Source organism: Chlamydotis macqueenii, chromosome 7, assembly GCF_036417535.1.
Source record: "Chlamydotis macqueenii isolate bChlMac1 chromosome 7, bChlMac1.mat, whole genome shotgun sequence".
In the NCBI taxonomy this organism is placed as follows: domain Eukaryota; kingdom Metazoa; phylum Chordata; class Aves; order Otidiformes; family Otididae; genus Chlamydotis; species Chlamydotis macqueenii.
In genome coordinates, this window is record NC_141562.1 from 3,310,834 (window position 1) to 3,331,058 (window position 20,225).

General features: G+C 33.7%; 1 protein-coding gene across 6 annotated transcripts in view; it reads right to left on the reverse strand.

Annotated features, from left to right (window-relative positions):
* The window catches only part of KCNMA1 (potassium calcium-activated channel subfamily M alpha 1), a 494,817-nt gene that overhangs the window by 122,000 nt on the left and 352,592 nt on the right, over nt 1-20,225 (reverse strand). For all 6 annotated transcript variants that reach the window (XM_086752630.1, XM_086752629.1, XM_086752628.1 and 3 more), the window contains exons 14-16: nt 19,047-19,202; nt 6,249-6,358; nt 1,483-1,551 (exon numbers count right to left, since the gene is read on the reverse strand). In XM_086752630.1, coding sequence (XP_086608756.1) covers nt 1,483-1,551; nt 6,249-6,358; nt 19,047-19,202 — 335 coding nt within the window. The remainder of the gene's footprint in view (nt 1-1,482; nt 1,552-6,248; nt 6,359-19,046; nt 19,203-20,225) is intronic.

Here is a 20,225-nt window from a genome sequence, read left to right on the forward strand (position 1 = left end):
AAGAAACCAAATATTTTCTAATATTGGAAATACAAAATCTTGTAATTAGGTCCACTCCTGTTACTATCATACTTTTCTCTAGGAAGAGAGGAAACTGTTCAGAGACAAAACAATAAGAAATCATTTGCTTTATCTTAGCTAACACAGAATGAGATCATTCCATGGAAAAGTACTTTAAGAGCCCATGGGAGCTGGAAACATTAAAAAAAAAAATTTGAAATAAAAAAAAAAATTGTGTGAACAAAACCAATATCCAATAGCACATACACCACTGCACATATCACTTCATAAGATAGGAAAGAATCAAGCAAAACCAGCTATAAGGCATGGAAATACTCCTCTAAACAGTTATAACATTGCATTTTCCATGTCAAATGTCCCACATAGGTTTTATAGATATTTTTAATAAAGAAAAATTACAACATATATTAACAAACATTAAAATAAACTTTAAAAACCTCAGAAATTGTGGCATGAGCTCAAATGACAAACTGGTTCTCCTGGAAGGAGAAAAAATTGCCCTCAAAAGTTTTAGGTAATTAGTGGTCAAAAATGAGATGAAATAATATGTATCATTCCAGATTTACTACAGTAGTACAGAATATAATTTTTGACAGAGGAAAATAATATTCAGCTCAAAGTTAGTACTGTCATATTTTTATTATATGCCCCTCCACATGTTGCAGAGCACATTTGTAATATTTCTGTTATACAAAAAAGAATGTTATGGAAAGCACTGATGGACAAGTTGATAGAAGATTTACTCCAGTGCTCACTTGGATTTTTATGAATTTTCGTACAAAAAAAATTAAAATAAATAAATAAGAAAAACTTATTTTCCTGTCTGTGAATCTGTACTAATAATAATGATTTTTTAAAAATTATTTTTGGTTGAGGAAAGGAATTAGCCAGTTGGTAATTTCAAGGCTAAACCAATCTTTTCCAGTTTCATGATGTTATTCATATATACAACTTTTGTCAGAACAGGTATCATATACTACGTTTATCCTACATTCCTGTATCCTATCTAAATTGGTTCTTCCAAACTCACTTAAATTAAATTATTATTTTGAGAATACACATAACGAGTTTTGATATTACATCTGTTTTCCACTTTTCAATTTTCCGTAAAATACGTTGGAAATCCAATTAAAACTAACAGACTATAAACTAAAACATTTTAAGTTTTTGTTTAAGTAAAAATGAATTGGACTTCTGGACATAGGATGTATATATCACTGTATCCCCACCTTCTACTAAATGTTCTGAAAAATAATTAAAAAAAAAAAATTAGGGAAGAAGAATACAGCAAAAATAAGTCTTTCAGCACTATGTGAAACAGTGTAATGTGACGGCATGCTAATTTTACTCTGAAATGTTTCAAAAATATAAGAATAGCTATGTTCCTTCTAAAAAAAAACCAGGCAAAATTCTTGACAGTGCATTCCAGTGCATTCCAACCTTTGTGCGCATTGGACATACCTGCTTTCTCTTTTTTCCGACTTGTATTCTATGGCTATCATTAAGAGCTTTAGTTTCGCAAACACCAGTCTGCAGGAAAAGAAGAGGCCAAGAGTAAGTCTTTTTTCACAACCAACATCACATATGCAGAGATGGCTGAGGGGTATGTATTTTCTTTGAGAATTTACACTAAGACTTTCTCCCATTTTTTCAGTTAGGTATACACAGAATATATATTAAGGTATTTCCATTTTGCAGATAATGAACACATATTTTCCTAAAAATATAAACTGATGAGAACAGTAGCATAAGCACCATCAATAATACTTGAGTATATATTTTTTCTTCAGAAATTGTCCTTTTAAAGGATTGTAAAAGTACCTCTTAGGTTTCCTTGTCTGGGGAGGCAGGTAATATCTCAGTATTGGGAGGTAACACAAAAAGACAGACAGGGGCAAGATTAATTTAACTTTTCCTCAAAAATCAATTAGAACTCTTATTCCACCCCTAGAACTTCAGCCAATGTCAGAAACAGGCAGACAAAATCCTGATAGCTACTGCATTCTTGATTAGCCCATTACCTTCCCCAATATTAACAGGTTAATGAAGCTTAACTATCAGATTCAAAAAAGGAAAAATTAAATTTAAAACTAAATTTTCAAACATATTAACACTAAAGTACCCTATATATTGTATTAAGACTATTATATATTTGTTTAAAAAAAAATTGAGCTGTGATTATCAAGAGTTCTAAATCAATTTTTTTTTTTTATTTTGACCATCTACATTCGTTTAGGAGACACACTTAATTTATCTTCCTTGGTTTCCCAGTATTTGATAATCTATCTACCCATGTATCTTCCTAAAAAGAAAGAAAGAAACAAACAAACAAACAAGCCCAACATAAAGAGACAAGCACAATGCTACCCTAATATTTGGCATCAATACCTTGTTCTTATCTGTAGATTTACTAAAAATATATATAGGTTTACATCCACTTGGCCATGCTATTAAATACTAGGATTAAAAAGTCTCACTATTTAACTGTATTGTGCAAATGTAGTCTGATAGGATTAAAATGAGAAACACAAAGATCTTACACCTGCTTTTGTTCCCCACATACATAATCTTGTAATAAGAAGTCAGAACACTTTTTATCTCAAATTATTATGTAGAAGTCCACCAAAATTGTCAATTATAGTACATGAGGCATTAGTTTCTATTTTATTTCGACCTGTCAGGATCATTTGCTAACTACTGATGAACACAGATGGTCATGAACAAAGGCTCTTAAGAACTTGAATTTGACTGTTTCTACCTACCCAGAGAGAAATCAATTGGTTTTGACACTAAATCTTCCTCCTTTACTGGTAAGACTATCATTGGCATAAATTGACCACAGATATCTGCTGTATTATTTGCATGTGAAAGTACTGGTATATTTAGAATTTAAAGAAATTATCATTCTCCTTTCTGTGCAGAAAAACATAAAAATATAACCTTGATTAGTTCTTAATTATTTAATTTTTGTACCAAACATTTGAAAAAGGATTTTAATTAGAAAAATCTATTGGAAGTAAGTTTTTTTTCTTTTCAAACAGATCTTTGAAATCTTGCACACCATAAATTATTTAGGTTTTTTTCTTCAGGGTCAATTATAACACTTTTTGCTGAACTACTTTTGACAAAGGAATAGGTACTTTCCTCAGGACAGAAAAAGTACTTTCAATCTGCTTCCATACCTTGGTTCAGCTACAGCTAGCAAAAATGTTTTGATATAGGATCAATCACATTGCTATTCACCTCATGAAAAACATATGGAAAAATATAATTCCTGATAAAATAGTGGCAGCTTAAGTTGAGCAAATTACTTACAGTATCAGAATTCTTTCATAAATATATTGTTTTTGTCTTCTTTTCAAACTATTTTTATGCACATTGGCAACTTGTGCTTTCTTTGGTGTGTAGAGAGTGACTTATGTCACTCATGAAAATATGACATATATCACTCATAATGACATAAATAACTCTCTCTATATACACAACACACACAGAAGCACTTAATACAAATTAATTATTTGTACCACTTCCAGTCAGTGGCTCCTGATAAGACCAAGAGCAGGTGAGCAAATAAATTTGCTGCTCATGGGAGTGGATAGCACTGCCATTACTTGGATGGTAGTGAGAAGATGAGCTAAATATTTAATCGTTTTTGGTTGCTGACCTGTCAGTCTATTATGAAAATCCTGTATGTTAGAAATGTCATACAGAATACTACAATGACTTTTCTCTGTAATCCCCACATCAAACATTATCTTGTTTTATGAGATGGTTCCTAATTTGATATGCAAAGCAAGTTCACATTTGGCTGAAGACTGTCATAAATATTTGTCTTTCATTACTTTTGTGTATTATTATCCTGCTAAACAAAACTATAATTCCACTGTTCTTTCTAGCTCCCACTAAAGCTGATCATGTTGGAATAAGAAAACTAAGTAAGGATATTGTTCCTGTAAGAGCTCTACCGAAGGTTTTAAGCACAGAGAAACCAAGCTTGCTTTACAAAAGTGAGTATTGTTAGTTTTCTATGTATGAACAGGAAACATGGTTGCCACATATACAGAGTTTTGAATTAAGAAACCAAAGGACAGTTTGGTTAGTTTACTCTTCAGTCAACATCATCCACACTTGGTCCAACAATATCCAAGGGTGCAGAATGACAGGAATTACATTCACATATTAAAAAAATATTGGTTGGGAATATGTTCTCAGAAGTACACACATATATACTCAGAGTTATAATAAAAGTTGCAGACTGACATTAACTTCTATTTCCATCTAATTCTTCACCCTGGTGTTGACATCAAAAGCTTGACATTCTTCAACAATACTCAGTGTCCCATCCCTGTTGAAAGAGATGTTTCTGCACTCTGTTATCTAAACTGTATGGCAGCCTATTTAACAAAGAATCACATTCCTACACCGGCAATCAAGACCAACAACCCGAGGAAGCAGGATATCTCATTTCGTTTCAGGGTTTTAAAATGTCATTGACTGTATGAATTTTAAAAGCTAAATTACAAAAATTGTTCTCAAAGTCTGTATATTTTGTGGATAGTTCATGCACTAAACTCATTAATACGTAAGACTATATTTTAATTTTCAATGCGCTTTAATTAACTTGAATTTAATGGAGTTATTAAACTGTTGAAAAATTTGAGATAAATAATTTTATTTAATTTAAACTAGGAAACATCATTAATTAAGCTTCCAGATAATCAGATGCTTGAGGAGAACTCCAAAGTTTAGACCTGTTTCTAAATCTCAATAAATACCCTCTCTTTATTGATTATTTTCTCTCAGTTCTACTAGCACAGTTGAATGAATGTCAGCTTTCTGTCAAATACAGCCTCAGCCTCAGTTTCTAAGAACTCATACAGAAACTCATCGATGTTTCACAATGGTTTGGCATGAAGATTTAGTTTCTATGATTGTAGTTACTGTAAACAGCACAAATTACCATTCATTCTGAATGTAGTACAAATTTGTAGAATATGTTATGAAATTTTCTATTTCAAGATAACCAGGCAAAGTTTTGTGTTTATAGTAATAGACTTTTTCCCTCAATAACCTAGTCACAGTCTAGTTAATACAGTGGAGAGATTAATTGTGAGCCTCTTCATTTTACTACCAAACTGAAGACTGGGCTCTGTCACAGTTACATCCCAGAAGAAGACAGATTTTTAAATAGATGAAATTTGTCTAGCAGTTGTTTCTCCCTCATTCTTACGCCATAACCTATGTTTATGCTACTGTAAAAATCATAAAAGGTTGGAGAAGTGAGAGGAGTTAAAGCAAAATAATTCTTTACGTAACAGATGATATCTTACTTCTTCCTCTATTTCCTCTAAGAATGAAGTCTGCAGAAGTTTTTCTGTTATCTAGTTAGATATCAGACTCTTCACAGTAGGGTCTGTTTGTCTCAAAGTATTTGAACAGTGCCTAGCAAAAGCTGTCCACAGTCTTTGTTGTGACCTTTTTGGTACAGCTGTAATGAAGAACAATGCCAAAAGAAGAGTAAACATCACTGGGCTGAGCTATCCTGTTTGTGGCCACAGTATTTATCACAGAAAGTTTGTGCATACAAATCTCTCATTCATAGAATCATTCTAGGGCACATACAAGGATTTTCAGTCTCTAGAAATAAAGTTGCAGCATGGCTTATGCTATGGTTATATACTATATGCTTATAATCCCCACTTGTCAATACAGAACAGACATATTTTTTTTCTGACATATTTCACTTGTTAAAAGTGGTTTGCAACCAGTTCCTCAGAGCTCTGCATACCACACTGCTTATATGACTCCACTATATCTGTTTCAATTAATGAGTATTTTCCTTCGAACGGGACATAAGCCAAGATGGCAACACTGACAACCACTATGCAAAGAATGGGAATCATTAGAAGAAACAATAGGACAGCACTTACAAGTAAACAACTCAATTTAAATGGATTGCTGCTGAATTTGTTCAACACTGAAAATATTTATGCTTTCATTTACAATAACTTAATTCCAAATCTCTTCTGAAAACAGGCATTACAATGTTTGGAATACTTCTATGCAGTTATTGCTTTAATGTGTATTTTATTGTACTCCATCTGATGTAGCAACATTAGGACTGTACCAGAGTGCAAAGGTCTCCTGCAGAAACCTTAGATTTCACTTGAGAAAAATTTTCTACTTGAGAGAAACATTTTTCACTTGAAAGAAATAGTTCTACTTACTCACAAACTGCAGGGAAAGACAAACCCACAAAGGCACTAGACAGGTATTCTGTATACATTTCATTTGCAACTCCTTCCAGGTAGTATTTTTGCCATGTATCCTCCTCAATCTAAAACAAAGACAGATGCAGAGTTCTGAGTAAAACCAAAATCTCTCTTTAGAATTTACAAACAACTGCATAAATATACATCAGATTTTAACAAGTAAGTCAATACAGTGTTATGGCAAATAATATTGCTTATTTTTACAGGATTTCCTGGAATGCAAAAAAAAACCCCAACAAAACCAAACAGTCCATGTAGTCAATAAATCAACTATCCTATGTAAAAATAATACACTTGATTACTGGCAAGTACATACAGAATGAGGTGAAATAAGGTTGTAGATAGTTTAAGGAAAAAAGTTTTTCAATTTTCTCTTTCTGAAAATTCTCTGGGGAGAATGCACTATATTGTTGATTCTCTCTAACAATGTTTCAATTATTTTCACCTTGTTCAGAAGTTTATCAGTAGTTAAAACTTGTCATTTAAAATTACAATTTTTTTTCTCTGCATCTATAACTAACAAGGAAATATGAGAAACATCTATTGAAACAATTTCTTCAATGGTCATCAGTGCTTTAGGACAACAACTGAAGAAAACCTTTACTGCTAAATACAGAGGATCTTTTACTTTTGAAGGTATGAAGGAAAACAAGTCAGACGTGCTACAGGACTACCATCAAAAGCTCAATATATTTGACTAAGCAGAAATTTCCACAGATTTGAGATGTGCATGCAATCCCACCTAGCTTCCAGCTGCTGCCCTGTGGTCCATGGATGCCATGTCATATCTATAAAGCTTATGCCTCAGACACTCTATAAGGTCTTTCAGTTAGCATCAAACGTCTATATTGAGGTAACTAGATTGAGCCGCTTAGTATCCATCAGCAAGAACAGCACTACAATTCAGAAGAGCAAAAACAAAGCCAGCCAATATGACTGGAAATATGGCATATGCTGAAGCTGTTCACTGTTGAAATCCCAGTTCTTTATACCATAATTTGTGCCCTCATCCAAAGCTTGTTTGAAATTAAACTGTTATTCCCAATGAGACTTTCCTAGGTAAACCATCACAAACATGCAGCCTGAAATATCTAAGGCTCCACATCAAAAAGTTGCTTCGCTATTTATTACATCACATTAAAATACAGCAAAAATTTCAAACACGATGCGACATTCCTGCATGTAATTATCTCTTTGGCTTTATTCCTTAATTGTGCTATATAAATTGTGTGAACAGAGAAATTAATATTTTCAACAATTATACAAAGCTCAAAAAATTTATGCATGATAATACAGTATATATCAAATTAGTGAGAAACACATCAATTACATCAGACTAGCAAAAATATTTATTTTTTTTTTAATTTTACATTACCACATTTTCATTAATCAGAGTTTATCTGACTAGACAGTAAACATGAAACAGGTGAAAAGAGAGACATTTTCATTTTCTTAAATAAGGCAACATGATTTTACAGATCACAGAAATATTTTTCTTGTAATTTAGTTCATGTCTAATGGCTATATTTTATTCTTTGCAAAAAAAAAAAAAAGAAGAAACTCTCAGTTCCACTGTTTAGGTTGCCCCATTATGGTCTTGATCTTGCAGAGTAGACAGTGAAACAGTACTGAGTTTAGATGTGTAGGCCAAAAAAAATTGACATAATGAGAAAATAATTAAAAAAATATTGGTAGAGATTTGCAAAGCTACCTGAAAGGCTGAGGTACCAAATCCCAACTAATTTGAGAAGGACTTGGATAACTACATATCTCTTAGACATTTCATAATTTGTCTTTTTCTGATAACCCCAACTTTTCCCAAAGGTCAGGCTACATTGTATAAAGAGATGACGACACTAATCCTGCAGGAAATAGAACTGTAGCCAGGCCCAATAAAGTGGTTAAAAGGATGCTTCAGGAACATTTATTCTCATAAATTACTGCAGGTAAGGCTCAAGGGCTTTAATCTACCCTGCTGATCTTGCTTGTCTGAAGTCCCAGAGCCAGTGTAACGGCAACCAGCTAAGTATGAGCCAGACTTTTTTTTCCCATTACACAGAGAACTCTCAGTATTTCAGAAATTCTCATCAAAGAATTCAGTCCAATAAGATAAACAACTTCATACTGCTTTAAATTTTGTGCAGCTATTCTACTGCCCATCTTATCCAATACCTTGGATAATATCCAGTCAATTATTTTCATAGTATGAAATGCCTTACAGCAGCAAAACATTGGCCTGTATATTCTTTATGACAAAAGCATTACAGTGTGTTAGGAGGAGTGTGGGGTTTGTTATGAATATATATTTCAAACAATAACATAAATGTATATCTCTTTCAGTATACAAGAAAACAAATTAATACATGGGATGTAAATGACCTATACAAATGTGTTAAAATTAATTTCTCAGCTATTCAGCAAAAAATCAAATCAAGAAAAGCATCTTTAAGGAACACTTTATCTTTGTCTGTAGTGTGAAACTATAACTGTTTTTAAATAACATTAAAACAAGAGGTTCCTGCATAACATATAGGGCTTAAAGGAAATCTCATCATGTAAATTCAAAAAAGGATAGAAATTTAAGATGGGAAAAATTAAACCACATACTCTAATCACCAGATAGTTCAGGCCCGTGACCAACAATATACTCTATGCATTTATAATGTATCCACCAGTGGCTTTCTGCCTCTTAAATTTAAAAATGCCTATATAGATATAATTCAAGACTTTTTTCTTGATATTAACTCTATTTTTCCTTTAAGAGATGTATTCATATTGTTGTTTCATTAGTTGTACTACTTATTATTCTACTCTAAATTATGCTTCTAAACAAGGTACAATCAGATGAAAACGTTCAGTGTTTAATAAAACTTTTAAGCTAACTAATTTATATTTTTAATTACAAATTAAATCTTTAGGAACTTGAAAAATCTTATATGCTTTAGGAAATAAAATTATATGAGCACAAGCTGTAAAAGTAAACTACATTTTAAAACCAAAAGCTATAATTGTTATGGAGTTCTATTCATTCCCCAGGAGTCTAGAACAGATTTTTCTTGTTCCTTCTTACACATTTTTATTAAACACTTAATATTTTCTAAAAGTTTTAAGTTATAGTTCTGTACTCATACTCTTACACCAATTCTAAATCATGAAGCTCACAAAATCCCATAAAATAACATTTCTATAGAAATGCAGTTATTTTCTTCTTCCTACTTGTTTTTCTGCTCTTTTGGAGAGCTGTCTTGATCCCCACTTCCCCTGCCTGCAGTTCCATAAATCTCTGGCCTTGACCCTGCCTCTTTGTTTCTCTTGGACAAGAGAAGGCTCTGGGGAGACCTTATAGTGGTCTTCCAGTACCTAAAGTGGGCCTACAGGAAAGATAGGGAGAAACTTTTTAGCAGGGCCTGTTGTGATAGGAAAAGGGGTAATGGTTTCAAAAGAGGGAGGTAGACTCATACTAGACATCATGAAAAAAATTTTTACGAGGGTGGTTTCTTTTTTAAAGAAACCAATGAAATATAAATTACAATTGATTTATTTCTTTTACATTTTCTTGTCCTGTTGATAGGTTGCCAGGTAACCAGTTACTTTAGGTCAAGAGGAGAACTAAACAACTGCAAGAAAAAATTGCAATAAGGAGATGTTCCAAATCATACACTCCCTGACAAGTGGGCTGCAAGCAATCAAGAGACATTTCTTCCCTAGAAGTTGTTCCACCATTCAGAGACCATGTGGGATGCTAAAAGGGATTTGCATTGTGTTACTCTGCACCACACACAGAGAAGCCATATCACATTTTTTATAATCCTTTTATTTATGTGAAGCTTGAAAATGTTGCTGATCAGCAACTCTTCCTATACAAAAAAAAAAAAATAAATAAAGTGTAGGCTTGGTAAAAAATAAGAATAATGAGAGCAAGAACATGTTTCTAACTTATGTAACTTATTTGTGGTGTTTTCTTAGATTGACATCACCTGGGATTGGAAAATAATAATAAAAATACATTACATGTTTCTACTTTCTACTTTCTCCTTGCTTTCTTTTCTTTAGGCAGATGGTTTTGATTTTGAGCAAGAAACAGCAGATCAGACCTACAGTTAAGTACTCTTAGTCAAGGACCAAGAAAGGACTGGAAAAAAAACCAAAATCATTCACAAAGCAGTGATTAAGCTTCATAGATACTGGTTAGTGTTAAATCAACCCTCATGAAGTGATTGGAATGTTTAAGATTAGGACACCATGAAATGTTCATAAGTCAATTGACGGAATTGCTGATATTTGGGATGCTATAAAATGTTATTATAAGTTAATGACAATAATAGACTAAAGATGATCTTTGCATTTTATCTCCATCTAAACTATTATGTTTTCCCTGTGATTTCAAAGACAGAGATGGTCACCTCCCCGGTATTTTTTGAAATGTAGTACCTGCTGATCTGCTAGAAATGAAATCATTATTAAGAACCTCCAGCGTTCAATATTTCTTTACTAAGTCCCTGAGTCTTGCAGTTACCCTGAGTTTTAATAGAGTAAGGTTCCACAGATAAATATAATCAGTTTCGCCTATAAACCATGTCAGTAAGGTACTAACTTCAAAATCCTTAAAGTGAGAAAAAATACTTTACGATTCACTATGTTCTTGACTAATTTAAGCCTTTGTGATGATATTTTAAAGTCTACTGCTGCGGTTAACCTCAAAAACTGAATCTTTAAACAAATTTGATTTTTCATAATGTGTGTTTATTTTCCTGTAAAATACTTAACCATAACTTGAGTGATTGTCATCCAGTCCATCTCTGGACTTACTGATACTTATCTATTACTTACCCTGACTTATCTATATATTAAGAGTAAGTTGCCAAAACTTAACTTTTAATGTAGAGATGAGATCTGTCCCATACACACTTACAAAATGAATGTTTCACATGCAACTTGCTTGAAAACAATGGGGACTAGTTAAAAGTTATGTAAACTTTATAAAGCAAAAACGGCTGAATTTGGGGTGAGTTTGGTTCAAGATGTTACTGAACAAGGTTATCACAAATGTCATTCAGTAAAACTATGGGAGTTATTTATCTGGTTACTGAAATTTGCACCTTGATTTTAGCCTACTGGAAAATATTACTGTGCTTACAAAGACAAAACCAATTTTGATTTTAACTTGAAAAACAAAGAAAAAATACAGTAGTTTAAATTTTATGGTTATAAAGATAATTTTTTTTTTTTTTACCTGAAATACTGGTCTATCCTATTTCCATTCCTGACAGCAGAATCTGGATACTTGTATTTTCTATCTTTGTTCAACATGGACTAATACAGTTGAGACAAAGGGAATATATTTCATTTCAGTGAAGTTTTCTCTGGTAAAGCTTTGCTTGTTGGCCGAACACGTTCCAGCAGAAAGCATAAATCTGTCTTTATTAAGTATTGTGGGTTCCAGGAAGCTAAATGTGCTAGCTTAGTCCTGATATTGGAGATTGGTACCAGGTTTTATCTCCTGTTCATCAGTATCTCTGTGGATAACTGCCAGTTTGAGAAGTTAGGAATTTAGATCACAGAATCACAGAATGGTTTGGGTGGAAGGGACCTTTGAATTGACCCAGTTCCAATCTTCTTGCCGTGAGCAAGGACATCTTTCAATAGATTAGGTTGCTCAAACCTCCATTCATCCTGACCTTGAACACTTCCAGGGAGAGGGTATGCCATCCCCAGATAAAACCTTTATTACTTACTGGAAAATACTGTCTGGGTTACAAACATCGTCAATAACTAAGCAGTCAAATAGTGCTTTGGAATGAAGGGGCTGTATCTTTGCTGGCTGACTAATCAAAGCAGATATATACCCAATATTTAAAATAGAATAAAATGTAGCAGAAAAGCTGTAGCTTCAGGAACAAAACAAGAACGCCAGAAGGCTCGAATTACAAAAACACAACAGCAGAGAACAACTTCAGTGCATGAAAAATAACCATCAGAATCCCTTGATATTTTTTGGTCCTGCTATTATTTATTCTTTTCCCTCTTCTCATTTCTTGCATTTCCATTTTCATTTAGTCTCATACATAAACCTCTACAGATCTTATATAAGGTATAACTGTTAAATGAAGACACAATAATTGATCAAGGACAATTCTATTCCCTTTTTAATTTGGACCTCCTTTACTCATAAAATATTGTACACCTCAAGCATATCACCAAGCATTGACAAAAGGCACTTCTATATGGCTTTCCTTACAGAAAAAGTGTATCTGTCTTTATGAAAGACCTTCCTCTGGATGATCCTAAGGAGAAGGCTTTGCAGGTCATTCTGTTATTTTTATCCCTGAAGTTAAATAACTAACACACTTCAAGCTGATACCATAGCAAAATGAGTAAATGTAACATTTTAGAAAAATAACAAGACAGCACAATTAGCGAATGACGCAACAACAAGAAATAATTCACTGTCTTCTACTGGTGACTACACTATAAATTATTAAGAATAAGTACATAGCATTTTCTTTTGACTTTGATGCTAAATCACTGGAAAACATTAACATGGGATGCTGTTTTGGTACAAACGGTAAGAAGTAATTTTTTTGTTCAGAGATCTTACAAAATCAAGATGAAATTTTTACAAATAGCAATAAAAATTTAAGTTATTCCAACCACAGCTAGGAAGAAAGGTAAAGAGAGTTTAGGCAGCTGTTGGACCTCACACAGACTGTGCCATACACCACCACAGTGACTTGAATCTATATCTTCTAAGTTCCTCTCTAGTACTGTAAGCACATTATTATCTTTCCCTTACAATGTTACACTTCAATTTTGTCTCCTGGATCGTGATAAAACGAATTACCCACGGATTCAATAGCCTATATGAAGAATAGCTGCAAAATGACATAGTATCCCCAAGAGTATCCCAAGAGAAGATACCTAATTTTCATTTGTATCTTTTTTTTAAGTCACAATGCTCCTCTGCATTTTTCCATCTGAATATAGACACAATGCTGCTATCAGCAACTATATTTACATAATATAATCATTTCCTAGTGAGACATAGTGACAGAGATATAAAAAAAACCTGATGTACAACTTGCAAGCACAACAACTCATATTGTCAGGAAAAAAATCTAAACCCTTAACACACCCAGCCCTACCACCTGGCAGTGTAGTTATCAGGAGCTCTGTAGCTCCAACTGATCTATCTTGTTCATGACATTTGCTTCTCAGTGTAATAATGTAAATAGTTACATGAAAAAGACTGAGTACATCTGAACCTGATAACGCTACGCAATCATTTCTGTCAAAATACAAGTCTTACTATCAAGATAGAGAAGTAGTGCTAGATTTGTACAGTGTGACCTAGGATCTTTCACTGCATTTTGCAAGAGAAAACAGGGAAAGGATGGCGGGGTGTCTTTATAAATATTAAGGAAGTGGCACAATGAAACTTCCTTTATAGCACAATGAAAGCAGCTGTAAAATCTGCTCCCTAGCACTGAATCATATCAGCTCATCACCATCAAGGAAAGAGCACAAAACAACACAAAATCTTTGAGAATAATTTCAGATTTTTGAAAGAAGATAATTTGGTTTGATATTTTTGACATATATTTACTTTGATAAGCAACCCTAACTGAATAATAAAAACCCACAAAAAGTACAGTAAATGAACGAGTTGATTCTCTTCATTATCTTTCTGGAATAGCACTTGAATATTTTAGTTCTGTTGTTAAAGTGATCTTGCTTTATTCTAATGGCCTAATTTTTTTTTTTCTTCAGCATATGTGTCCCATTGTGGGTCTTCCCAAAATTATAAGGTTTGTATAAAAAAAAAAATAAAGGGTTGTGTAAACAATATGAAAGTTGTTACCTATTTCCTTTCTAAAATACTTAAAAAATTTTCTGAACAAAGATGCCTAGAAGGCCATGTAGAGAAATGTTTTACAAAAAAAAAATGCCTAGAAAATAACATGTTATCTGGGGCAATTTTATTGAGCCCTTGACAAGTTGTTTTCACCTAGTTCCATCTAACACAGGAACTCCTGCTTACTGCCCTAGTCTTAGAATGGTTCCAGGGCTTCCTCACATTTAAGTTTACAACTCTCTTCTCCACAGCACTGTATGTATTTTTCTAACAACATAGGTGAGAATAACAAGAAAGTGCACACAGAATATTTTTCATTAGTAGTTGAAAAGAAGTTGTACATTGAAAGCAATGTATCTTAAACATTTCCTCACATTCACCTGTAATGGCCTTTCAGTTCACCCAAACTGCTTGTGTGAATCTCTGGTTTTATTATGCCTTTAGATAAGGATATCAAAATCTGACAGATCAGTAATTGGCTGAAAGTTGTTCATACATTCCTAGCAAACAGTGAAGCTTCTTAGATTTACAGTCTTATAATTGAATTTCCTTAAGTATTATAAATTATCAACTACTTCTTTAGTCAATTCCATTGTCCGCTTGAATCAACTAACGAGTATCCTTAGCAGTATAAAAATTTCACAACCTCAGCCAACTATTTCCACAGTTCTTTCTCTATGCAAGAATATTTTTTTTAAATTGGTATGAAATAATATGTTTTATAAAACAACAAATATGCTAATTAGCATCTAATTGGCTCTAATTTAAAATTAGAGATATATGCACTTTTTCATTGTTCATACTAATGTAGAGTCTTGTAGGAGGTCAAAGGAGAGACTATTCTTGAAATATTATGACACCTAATTCTTTACATGCTGACCTTGATGGGTTTGAACTCAAAGGTATACTGGCTTTACTTTTAGTACTTTCAAATTTACAAAACAGGGCAGTATTTCTAACTAATCAATTCAAAAGATAGATTAGTATTGATCTATTCAAATGAGTGACTGACAAACGCACTCCATGGTAAACTTCAGTCCAGGACGAATATACATTTTTCACAAGGACTGATACTACTTGTAAACAGCAAACAGTTTTCAACCACAACAGTTTTTAATTCCTAGCCTCAATTAAAAATAGTACACTCAGGCAGACCTTTTAGAGAATAAATATCTTTGGTAACAGGCTATATTAATATTTGGTCTAAATCCTGTGAGGAGGATCAAGTAATCAGTTTACTATGTAGCCTCCTGAAGAACCTCACAGTAAATGAGAATTTTCATTTCCTCCCCCTCCCTTTGAAAGTTCTCTTTCATTTGAAAGAATTCACTGTGCATACCCTAATCTCACACTTTAAAAGAATCCAAGGCTGTCGAGGTGGCCAAAAATAAATAGCAAACCAGTTGATGTATTCCATCAGTGCAGGTAAGCACCCAATCAATGTAAATCTGTGTGGCTTTACTATGTCTCTCATTCAGCCTGGACGAGAAAGGAATGTAGTGGGAGAAGCAGGCACTGTACATGTGTGGGTGTGAGCAACAGCTGCCATAAGAGCCCACAGAACACTCCTGCTCTCAAATAGCTTGGAGGAAAATTGAGACTGCTCTAGATAATTTTTCAGACTGGAATGAGGTGTACTGTTTTTCCAATAGAGCAAATACAAAACTAATTCGTTTGTGAACTTGTGTTACACTCAAGGACCACATTCCACTTTTTATTAATTTACACAAAAATACTAACTCATAGTGGCTTGCAGGGCTGTATACAGGGACAAAATTGTACCATGTCCATCTTTTATTCCATTTACTTACTTTTTGCAATGTTTTTCATATGGGTAGACTTCTGGTATACATTTGCTAATCCAAACAATTGCAGTACAGTATAGTATTTTCCATCTTTTTTTTGAGACTATGTAAGTTGTAAAGACTCACAATTCCTTTATTAATACTACGATAACAATCTGTGCTATAAAAAGACGGGGCTATTGAAATACAGCTTACAGGTGTAAAGTTTTTTTCCCTAAACATATCATGTGTTGTGTAATCTATCTTTCCTCCCTGAAGTGTTTACAGAACACTAAACTTTTTGAGCTGATTTTCTTTTTGTCTAGTTTGGTGCCAAAAAGAACATAAAAGATTCCATATGAGATTACATTGCAAAAACCAAAAGGAAAATATTAAGAAAAAAAGATAATATTTTGAGGTTTCTTAGTTTGTTTTACCTCTAATACTAGGCAGACTGTTTACACAAATCATTTTGCTGTAAAGTAACATATAATGAGTTAAATGTGTGCAACATCACCATCAATCACGTTCATTTGTGTTTGACTGACCAAACATTTATAGCACTTTAAATCACTTTCTAATCACATTATGAAGGAGGAGGAATAAACACACATTTCAAGCTTTCTTTAAAAAAATACAGAAGTTTTAGTACATTTTCCTGGCATCTCCTAACTTGTGGGAGACTCCACTAATAACATTTGTCCAAGGAATGTATGAAGGTCTGACAGTACTTAAACTCAGTGCTCTGAATGAAAAGTGGTGGAAGTTCTTTAAGGGAATGGATATCTTTCTTTTCAATAGAGTCCTCTTAAAGAATTCCAGCTAATGTAGTAGCTCTCCTACAATACACTGTTGATTCACAGCCACCACTCAGTAACAGTTTTCTCTTTCAATTACAGTTTTTAGAGTAAGACAGCTTGGAGAAAGAATATCCATTCAGCTAAATAAAGAAACAAACCTTTTGTTGTCGCCAATCAAGTTGGATTCTCATGAAGAAATATGTCTCAGTTCCTGTAGATTTATTTTGCTTTAGGTTTCAGAGATCTTTGAAATGACAACATGCATTTTACTTGCCTGGACAATTCGTTCTTACTTAAGCAGCAGACATCTTTTTAACCAGTACTAACAGAGTCTTGCATTCTCCCAATGCACTATTTTAGGGCATTTTCTCTCTCAGTGCCATCTGATGATGACATCTGAAGTAACACAAGTTAAGGTATATCTGCACACTATTCTGTTTATAACTGTATATAATCACAGATACAAGAGCAAAAATGACATTGATAGCTTCCTCCAAATAAAATTCATTACTAGTTTTTTTGCTTATTCTGTAATCTGAGTAGTGCCTTGTGAAGTTGAGCCTTCAGCTTAAAACTGTTCATCAGTGAGACAGTCCAATCTGTCACGGTACTGAAATTATTGTAAGAATATCTTATAAGAAAGCATAGGATTGAGGGTGGGTAAGATAATGGCATAAGTGGTTAGATACATTTACATTTGCAGTTTTTGACTTGGCTAAACGTTTTAACTACAAAACCAGGCCATAAATGTGTGTATCTAGTACAGTTCCCCCATAGTCAGATATTTGTACACTTTATCACTTTCTGAATCTCTTCATTTTCTCACTGCAAGTTTAAATTCAGTATTAAAATAACTTGAATTATGACAGGGGCTTCTGAAGATACCCATATATTTGGATCTCCTTGTGAGAAAACCGGTCCCTTCTGATTTTGGAAAGACAGAAGTTGAGCAAAAGTTTCGTATCTACTTCTGATGTCAAGAGCAAGTTCATAGAACACATTGCCTCAGTAATTTGGATACACTAGTATGACTGTTACAAACGTTTGAGACTCTTGAGAGTTTTGGGTTACCACACCAGGCAAGAGTGAAGGAAACCAGAATGACTGGCAAGAAGAATGACGTTCATAAGAGATAGTTTTCTTTTGGGATAGAAATAGAATGTTTACTATCAAAGCAACCATATGCTGATGAGTCACAGACACTTCTCAATTTTGGCTTTACTGAAGTAAAACAGCTTTTTTTTTTTTTTTTCCAGAACATGAATAAAGATGCAAACATCACAACTGCACACAGTAAAGTGCAGAGTCTAGGCTTCTTTCCATATTGAAAACTAGCACTTTTTTTACTATATATAATAGTGTGGAACATTTTTGACACACAGGAGTCAGCTCTCTCCAAAGAATACCTTAATAAGAATTTCAGGATTTCGTAAGAAGGAAATAAAGATTCACTGTCCCGCACTGACTGGTGCACCTCTGAGAACAGTCCTGGCTTTCTCATCTGAGGGTATTAGGCTGCTTTTTAATTTTTATTGCTTACCTGCACAATGAACTTAAATTGGACCATGGCCTACCTTGTATTCCAGTATTTCCCATCCCATTAATAACACTAATGGAACTGGAAACCAACCATCTTTTATTATTGGAATCAGTATCCTAGAAAGGCATGAGGAAGAAAGCACTGATTGCTGCAATCAAGGCCTTGGTCCAGTGAATTAATACAGTTTCCAAAGAAGTCTAGGAATAATTGGGTTAAAATTTTGCCATGTAAGTCCAAAATAGATCTTAGACTGAGGAGAAATAAATACACAAATAATGTTGTAGGAAGTTCAGGCTTCACTTCCAAAACATGTTCCTTATTTACTCTCACAGTCAGAGGTCCAATAGCCACTTCATGTACAATATCAACATGATCAGTACTTTCTTCTGGGCACTTTGTTGCTATACAGAATATATATAAATCATAATTTTGTTTTAGCAGCATGGGCTTTTCTCATAGATAAACATGTGGCTTGTCTCAAAGAAAGTAAAACACAAAACATCAGAAATATCTCTCTAGAAATGGATGATGCTTTGAAAAACCATTTACAGGCTAAACACTTGCTGAATAAAAATAAAAACAACTTGACAGAACCTGGCTCATTGCCCAATTTGCAGCAGAGCACTTTTGTATGGAAGTGTGCACTATTTCTTTTTTGTCTTACAAAATCTGTTAATGTGTTCCCCTCTGTTTCATATTTGAGTCATGTTCTCTACTAGACTCTCTGACAAACTGAATTGCAGACATATAATACATTAGAATGAAAAAAGACATTACCTTTATGAATGACCTCATAGAGAAGAGGTTGGCTAACATTGTTGAAAGGCCCGGTGCCAGGCAGCTCTGGGCTATGAAGCCCAGCTTGAGCTCAGCAAGACAGATTGCATCATCCCCTTCTTTCCAGTTCCAGCTTGGGATATTTAGCAGATGGGCCTGCAAAACAAACAAACAAATATCCCATAGGTGAAGAACCATAAATACTTCCTCAAATACAGTACAATGTTGAAGGAGATGAATGAATTGCAGTGAATTATTTTCTTTTTTACTGCTTTGACTTTTTCTGAGTAGACAGAAGCACTCCAAGTAGTTTAGAGTTTATATTTTTTTTTGCTAAGAAATTTTCCAATCTTACCCATTATAGACAAAATCTTACATTTCTCAAGCTATATTCTGGCTGTGACCCTCTGCCAGGTCCATCCTCATACCTGAACAAACCACAGAATGTTGTAAAGTTTTCCTTCCCTTCTGCATATTCCTTTTAGAGTACTTTGAGCTACTATCTGATTGATAAGGCACACACATAATACACGGAAATCTAATAAAACTTAGACTACAACTCAAGTTGCCATCTTTATAGGACATTGTCATAGGTATACAACACCTTCTGTCTTTTCTACTTTATTCATTCCACCCTGAAGGATAGCACTTGAGTTAGAAAAAAAGTTTGGATTTTCACTAAGATTGCTATTTATAAGTATAGAAAAAAGAAAATAGCTGATCAAGACACAGCTCTAGTATCAACACTGGTCAGTTAGATATGTATTAACATTGTTCAGTTATTGGCATAAACTATCAGATTCTCTCTTCCATCCACCTTGTATATTTGCATAGACATAAGGAAACACAGAGACCTTCATGCTTGTTTTCCTTCATAAGTTCATATCACATTCAGAAAAGATCTTCCCCTCTGAACCTCTTTAAAGCAGAGATACATCTTGCTTTTATTCTATAAAAATAAAGGCTCCTTCCACTCAGGTACAGGAAGAGGATATCCAAAGTGAAAGTAATTGCCCTTGTTCTAGCCAAAGGTTACAGGCATAAGGAGGTGACAGCAGTTAAACCTTCTAAGTACCAGGATTATTGTGTATTTCATTGAATGATGGTCTATCTTGAAAAAAGCCAAGCTTTTTCTCCAACACTGGGCAATGGTTGACGCTTTTAGACATAACAAAAGAA